At 38.5% G+C, this 8,157-nt stretch overlaps 2 protein-coding genes across 4 annotated transcripts in view; both read right to left on the reverse strand.

Moving 5' to 3' along the window:
* The window catches only part of LOC133554716 (gastrula zinc finger protein XlCGF57.1-like), a 34,018-nt gene extending 31,640 nt beyond the window's left edge, over positions 1-2,378 (reverse strand). For all 3 annotated transcript variants that reach the window (XR_009807193.1, XM_061903787.1, XM_061903793.1), the window contains exon 1: positions 2,081-2,378. Coding sequence is in view for 1 of the 3 variants with exons in the window: in XM_061903787.1 (XP_061759771.1) it covers positions 2,081-2,252 (172 nt within the window). In the remaining 2 variants the exon portion in view is untranslated. The remainder of the gene's footprint in view (positions 1-2,080) is intronic.
* A 2,476-nt stretch (positions 2,379-4,854) lies between these two features.
* Positions 4,855-8,157, reverse strand: part of LOC133554758 (zinc finger protein OZF-like) — an 11,621-nt gene continuing 8,318 nt past the window's right edge. The window contains exon 2 of the mRNA XM_061903872.1: positions 4,855-6,211. Coding sequence (XP_061759856.1) covers positions 5,058-6,211 — 1,154 coding nt within the window. The 3' untranslated portion in view covers positions 4,855-5,057. The remainder of the gene's footprint in view (positions 6,212-8,157) is intronic.

Genomic DNA, 8,157 nt, shown 5'->3' on the forward strand with positions numbered 1-8,157 from the left:
GTATGTTATTTACATACTTTTATTTTGTTAACGCCTTTTCTTAACAAGATGGCGTCGCCCGGATACGCTTTGGCTTCGAGGGGCTCTTGGTAAAGATGGAACGTTTGGCAAAAATACCGGACAATTCTGCAAATTTCATGGCTGGCTTACAGCGTGGTCACTCCGGGATCACTTACGACCGCCAGACAATTCTGAATGTGGATAGATCGGGCCGTTTTGGACTGAATGACGCGTGCTTGCTAGACCGGCTAGCTAGCATGGGAATACTTCGCCGGCTACATCCAGTGGCCTGTGAAGCAGCGGAGTATATGTGTTGTCTGTCTATTTATGAATAATGCAGACGAGGAGTGTTGGCTGAGTTCTTAACGTTTGCTTTCAGAGCGTGCATATCACAACATACAAGATGCCGTCATGGCGACACAACCTATACCGGGCTACCGCGCATGCTCGTCACTCCTGTTGCATGCTGGGTAGGGTAGTTCTTTTTTCCCCTGGCTCATAACATCACAATATAGTACCATGTATATGATGCGTTCAGTTTATCGAAGCACCAAGCAAACAATCGGAAAATTCCCATCATATCAATTCCTAGATATGGTCATAATTATTCTAAGTGCACTACGCAGAATAAACACAACATTATTAATATTGCTACTACGGATAATTTGGTCAAAAATTCCCTAAAACAGCCCACTACCTATAATATAGGTTTTCTAAACATAAGATCCCTGATTAAAAAAAATGTTTCTGCTGTTACCTCAGAAATTGCCTGTTCAGATGTTATGATTGTGGCTCAGAGATTTGTATGTAGATTATATTTATTTTCCATAACAAACAGGGTAACTTAAATACCCTGACAGTGGCAATAAGCTTAAATGTTTGTATTTACATTTTTTGAGTTGATTTTCATAAAATATGCTATTTAACTGCTACTGTTTAACAAGGACTGATTTAAATTGTGTTTGCACAACAAATGTTCTGGCGCTTTTGTTCATGTGGGAGAATATTCCAATAAAGGTGCACTACACACTACTTTTGAATTCATTATTGGGCTTTGCGTATAAAATGCAGTTAATCGCGATTAATCGGACAAATAGTGCGATTAACTTTGATTAAAATTTTTAATCGTTGCCCAGCCCTAATATATAAATATGTTTATATATATGTATATATATATATATATATATATATATATATATATATATATATATATATATATACATACATATATATACATATATATAAACATATACATATATATATACATACATATACATAAATATACATACATGAATATATATACATAAATATACATACATGTATATATATACATATATATATACATACATATATATACACATACATATATATACATACATATATATACACATACATATATATACATACATATATATATACACATAAATATATATATATACACATACATATATATATATACACATACATATATACATACATACATATATATATATATATATATACACATACATATATACATACATACATATATATATATATATATACACATACATATATACATACATATATATATACACATACATATATACATACATACATATATATATACACATACATATATACATACATACATATATATACACATACATATATACATACATACATATATATATATATATATACACATACATACATATACACATACATACATACATATACACATACATACACATATATATATATATACATACATATATATATATACATACATACATACACACATACATACACACATATATATATATATATATATATATATATATATATATATATATATATATATATATATATATATATATATATATATATATATATATATATATATATATATATACACACACACACATCCCAGCGGGCCTTTTGAATATCTCCCTAATTCTGAGGTCTCAAGGTTGGCAAGTATGCTCACGTTGGGATTGTGAATAATAGGCAAAAATCCCCAAAAGAGTAGTTTCCCTTTAACCTATTAGACGTGTTTCTGCAAAAGTGTTAAAAGTACATGTACAACATGTAAACATACCTTCAACGTGTAACTCAATCTTGCTAACAGCTTCCAGTTGTTGTCTTTGCTGCTCGTTTTCCTCTTTTGTTCGAGAAAGTTCCTCCTCGTACGACGCTATCGTTCCTTCAAACAGAGCAAATATTTCGTCGGCCGCCACCATTAACCTCGCCTTCACCAACTCTTTCAACATTTTGGAATATTTTTTGGACGTCTCGCCAGTTATTATGAAGCCACACACAGCACTGTAACAATCTGTGCCATGACGCAGCGAGAGCAGCTGCAATGCTACGGCTACGGCAACACCACTGGGACAAACAGGCTCTGACGGAAGTGACGTATTACCGGTTGCATCCATTACAAATAGCGAACGAGCCAACGAATGCATAGACATCTTATAAGTAGACGCAGCATTTGCTGCTGCAACGCGAGAAATTGGGCCGCCATCTTGAAGTGGTGATGAGGAGCCGGTGAGCAGGCTAAACTGACAGTTGACAGGTAGAAAACAAAGATGGTGTTCAGCGTTAAAACATTACAAATACATGAACACAACAATGAACAGAGTTATACTTTTTAAATGTCAGGGCCCTATGCCACAGGAAGATTTTGTCTTGACCCGAGATCTACAAAGCGGAGAGGAAGCAGGATCTGATCCCCCTCCAGGCACCTTTTCTTTGAACTGTTTTGTAACCAAGGTCGATGGCTGTTTACGACCCCCCTTCCTTTAGAAACAGCAGTTGCCATGTAATCAGGGAAAGTCCAAATAAAAGAGGAGGCATACAGTCTTTCATCAGAGCGTGGTGGGACACTGTACAAGGGTACAGGTCTACACGTTTCTCCTCATTGAGCCAAATTTAATTCTGTCTCTATTTATTTCCTTACTTTAATGTCTGTTTAATAGATGTCATCAGTGTTTGAACCTGACAATAAGTGGGACCAGTAGATGGCAGTCACACATAAGAGACACATTTGGACTGCAGGTTGACACCTGTTCAATAAATGACCCTAGCAAGTATAGGTTATCAAGCAAGCCCTAAACGTTGATGTTTCATTGAGAATATAGAACATTAAACACAGCGCTCAAAAATCTGTCAAAATGTTTTAGTACGACTTTGGTAAATTAAGAAGCCGCACCGCTTGATGGATAGTTGCCGCATTATGGCTACCGTAGTCAGACGTACTGTGCTTCAACCTACAGGTATTATGTTGTGTGTGTATAACAACCCCAAAATGGCACCTATTAGGAGACATATCTGGCGCTTTGATTCTACGTATTAAGCAAAACCAACTTTTCTTACTTATTTGTTCCTTCTGCTGTGTATTTGGCAACTGCATAAGTCACGCAGATTTGCGTGGATCTGCCATTGTAGTACAAGTGATGAGTTATATTTGTCAATGGACTCGCTATGGAAGTACCCAAAACTACAGGTACAAAAAAAAAAAAAGATGACAGGAGAAGACGCTGTCGAAGTGGTAGCACGTAATAAAGACCGTCCACAAAACGAGTCATCTTGAGGAGACAGTCAGTAAGCAGCTTGAAGATGGTCCGTAAAACAGAACATATGCTACATTTTTAACAAATAACCATCATTATATGTTATGTAGACCAAAAGGAAGTGTTTTAAAAGTAGAATAAAAAAAATCATATGACCCTTTTAATCCGGTGTGCGTTTTGTATGAAAATAGACCTGAATAGAACTGCTCATCGGCAGTATGCCTTATAATCCAGTGCATTATCCATCCATCCATTAAAAAACATGGAAAGTAATATGCAACTATAACTATTTAAAATGTGTTTATACTGATGCTGTAAATGTGGTGTATCAGCAGTATTGTTCAATTTATTACGTATGTTTCGTGAAGTTATTAATTAACTCATATGTTTTGCATATGGTGAATGTTCATATTCAACTTGAAGAAAGCAAACCACCAAGTTTAAGTAAATAAATAGTGGTATTTCAGTTTGAGCACATAATAAGATAACACCCCTTAGTTTGACATTAGCAGGTGGATTGCATCACTTCTTGTAAGAAAGAGGCCTTAATTGGGACTTCGGGAGGCAAAAGTGATAACCATATCCTTGAGAAAAGACCACCTGTCGAGCTCAAAGCCAACATTTGAGTTATGACCTAAAGCAGTTGTTTTCCAGTCACTACACACAAACATCTCCTTACATGGTTGTGCTGTCCTGACTTAGCACACACCCAGACAAGGAAAATAAAACTGATGGTTTGGCTTCTCCAGGTTAGGAGTCCTTCATCGAAAATGCGTGGCGCATTTTGAAGCGTAAAATACGACAGCGGAGACCCCGGACTGTTGACCGACTGAAGCTCTACATAAAACAAGAACGGGAAAGAATTCCACTTTCAAAGCTTCAACAATTAGTTTCCTCAGTTCCCAAACGTTTATTGAGTGTTGTTAAAAGAAAAGGTGATGTAACACAGTGGTGAACAAGCCCTTTCCCAACTACTTTGGCATGTGTTGCAGCCATGGAATTTTAAGTTAATTATTATTTGCAAAAAAAAAATAAGTTTATGAGTTTGAATATCAAAAATGTTGTCTCTGTAGTGCATTCAGTTGAATATGGGTTGAAAAGTATTTGCAAATCATTGTATTCCGTTTATATTTACATCTAACACAATTTCCCAACTCATATGGAAACAGGGTTTGAACATAGTTGTTCTGTGTTCTACGGTAAATCCCTCATCATCAAAATATATCACGTAATTATGTACACATGGATACCTACATTGGAAGTTAGTCACTTGTAAACATAAAAATCATTTTAAATAAAATAAACGTACAAAAACATGACATTTATTGGCAAAAAAAATAAACATTTTGACAGCAAATATATCTCCTAAACAAAAATTACTTTGTTAAATAATTATTATCAAGTTGGTAACATTTCATTTCATTGTTGTAGACTTCTGTAGCCCAATTGATATCAGGCTTATACAACTTTGTAATCTCTGATGACATACTGCGGGGAAAAGGATTATTCTCCGTCGTGTTTCCGCACGTGTGCCGTCAAAGTGTCACGGCGGGAGAACGTCTTAGCACAAAGTAAGCAGGAGTAGGGCTTTTCTCCCGTGTGCGTTCTCATGTGCGACAGCATGTGTGTGTTTTGGGTGAATCCTTTACCGCAAAACGAGCAATTGTAAGGTTTTTCTCCCGTGTGCGTTCTCATGTGCATCGTCAGAATCTTCTTCAGAGCAAATGTTCTGCCACAAATGGTGCAGGCAACGGGCTTACGGTGGTGGATCCGCATATGTCCGTGCATAGTGGAGCGGTAGGAAAAGCTTTCGCCGCAAACGGAGCAGCTGAAAGGCTTTTCCTCATTGTGCGTTTCCATGTGTGCGTTCAAAGATAACCTGTGAGCAAAGGCGTCGCCGCAAACTGAGCAATTAAAGGGTTTCTCGCCTGTGTGCGTTCTCTTGTGTGTGATCATTTTGGACTTTTGAGAATAGCTTTTACCACAAACGGAACAAGCAAAGGGTTTCTCTCCCGTGTGCGTCCTCATGTGCGCGACCATGTGGATCTTTTGGGCGAAGGCGTCGCCGCACACGGAGCAAATGAACGGTTTTTCCCCGGTGTGCGTCCTCTCGTGTGCCAACAAATTGGACTTCTGCGAGTAGCTTTCGCCGCAAATTGAACACGTGTAGGGTTTTTCCCCGGTGTGCGTCCGCATGTGTCGAGTCAAATCGCACTTGTAGGAAAATCTTTTGGAGCAAAGTGAACACCGGAAGGGTTTCTCACCCGTGTGCGTTCTCTTGTGCGCAATCAAAGTGTCTTTTCGGGGGAATCTTTTGCCGCAGACTGAGCAGGTGAAACCTGTTTGACCTGTGTCACGTTTTGTTTCCGTCGGTGACGTTGTGTCCTTTTCAGAGGACGTTGTGTTGTCGCTGTCAGAGAGTGGAGCTAAGAGGCTGTCTGCTTGGGACTGGTCGATATCTTCATTGTCTTCGTTTTCATTGTCTTCGTCATCTTCAGCCTTTACAGAGACAACCGTCAGTGGCAATTTGGCAAGATCTGCCTCTTCCTGAGTGATCCACACTTCCTCCTCTTCCTCTTTTACATGAGGGGGCTGTGGATCCTTCTGCTGCGGCTGAGGGGAACATGCTTCTTCTTGATTCTTCAGCTGCTGGACAACTGCAGGACACAAGCAACACAAATGCACTTTAGCTCAGAAAACATTACATAGTCCGACTATAAGTCCAAAACTATATTGTTATTAGAGTATAACGCCAATATATAGGTTTGTGACGACGTCTCACGAGATTAAAACAGATATAATACCGACGGGTCAAACTCGTTTCGCAAAATAATTAGCGCATGCTTAGCATTACCGCCGGCTCAGGATTAACGCCGGGTCAATCTCATTTCGCAAAATATTATTTTTATTAGTACATGTCTAGAATTTCCGCTGGGTCAAACTCGTTTCCCAAAATAATTAGCATATGCCTAGAATTTCCGCCGGGTCAAACTCGTCACGTCACGAGTGACACTTCACCTGTCATCATTTTAAAAATGGAGGAGGCTGATTTCAATAATTTGAAATCGCATAAAGGGAAGAAGTTTAAGAGCTATTCAGCAGGATTTAAGGTCCAAGCTATTGAATATGCTAAAAGAACAGTAAGCAGCTATGTTTTATTAATATACCGTAGCTGCGTGTGTCAAATATGAGTCATTAAATGAATCCCGCCTCCTGGTGGTAGAGGGCGCTAGTGAAGACGTGACAACAAGCAGCAAGAGTGAGCAGCGATCGTTTATTTTTTCCTCTCGCTTACACTTTTAAAATGGAGGATTACATATCCAAAATAAAACAGTTTTCCAAACTGGACTTTCAATCGAAGCAGGAGGTAATAAAGGAAGATCTCCATTAAGACAGAGAGACTTTTAAAACTGAAGAAAGATAAGGAAGACTTCTATAAACAAGTTATCGATGCTTTTGATCAGAAGGAGCTGCGCATGGACTTCATTTATAAGTAAAGGTAAGACCACAATAACGTTTTTTTTTTAATTAAATGTGCTTTTCATGATGGTATCCTTATATCACACTCAAATTTATAAGGGCAGGCCTAAATTTACTGCATGCCTTTGGTTAGTGCCGGAGTGAGAAGAGGTTTTAAAATAGTTAGTGCATGCTTGCCTTTACCGCATGCCTTTGGTAAACACTGGAGTGAAAAGAGGTTTTAAATTAATTAGCGCCCCTGCCGCAATTCAAGGAAACACGGTATCTGTAGGGATTAAAGCCCTACATTGAGGGTCTGATTTACTGCATGTGCAAACAATAGAATGAGGTGTACTATTAGTGGGCATGTAGCGTGTGATCTACTTTCACTGCATGTGCTATTGATAACTGGTGCAGAACACCTTATTTAAATGAGGATTGTGCATGTACTATTCGATCATTGAATGCACATTCATTTTATCGTGCGCGCTTTGCTGTGTTTTCAAGAACGCAGCAAACATGAACCACTTTTTATGGGGTATTTCAGAACAGCCCTGACCCCTGCGGTGCATCTACAATGGAACCCACTTTTCTTTTTCCGGTGCGCTCTTGGGAGCTGGCGGCGGCACTGACTGTGAATGTGAAGAAGGACACGCAAGAAAATGCATATTGGAGGAAGTTTTTTTTTCCACATTGGAAATATGTTAATGACATATCTTTTTTTGGAAAATGTACGTTATTAAAAGAAAAAAAAAACGCCAGCAGACACCAAAACTCATCAACTGAATTTGTTTTAATTAGCCCCGTAAATCCTCTAGCCGCTAAAAATTATAAAAGGATGTTGCTGAATAGAAAATATATAATATTCCTATATAATATGTATATTATATTATTGAATAAATGTATATCCTATTCCGGAGCGTATTTTGACTCGGGGGCCACATTGAGAGAAAAAATGTTTCTGGGGGGGGGGGGGGCATACTTGCCAACCCTCCCGATATTCCCGGCAGAGTCCCGGATTTCAGTGCCCCTCCCGAAATTCTCCCGGGGCAACCATTCCCACGAATTTCTCCCGATTTCCAACCGGACAACAATATTGGGGGAGTGCCTTTATCGTCGTCTCTCACCTGAAACCTTCACCCTT

The sequence above is a fragment of the Nerophis ophidion genome, linkage group LG01 (genome assembly GCF_033978795.1).
Source record: "Nerophis ophidion isolate RoL-2023_Sa linkage group LG01, RoL_Noph_v1.0, whole genome shotgun sequence".
Taxonomy (NCBI): Eukaryota; Metazoa; Chordata; class Actinopteri; order Syngnathiformes; family Syngnathidae; genus Nerophis; species Nerophis ophidion.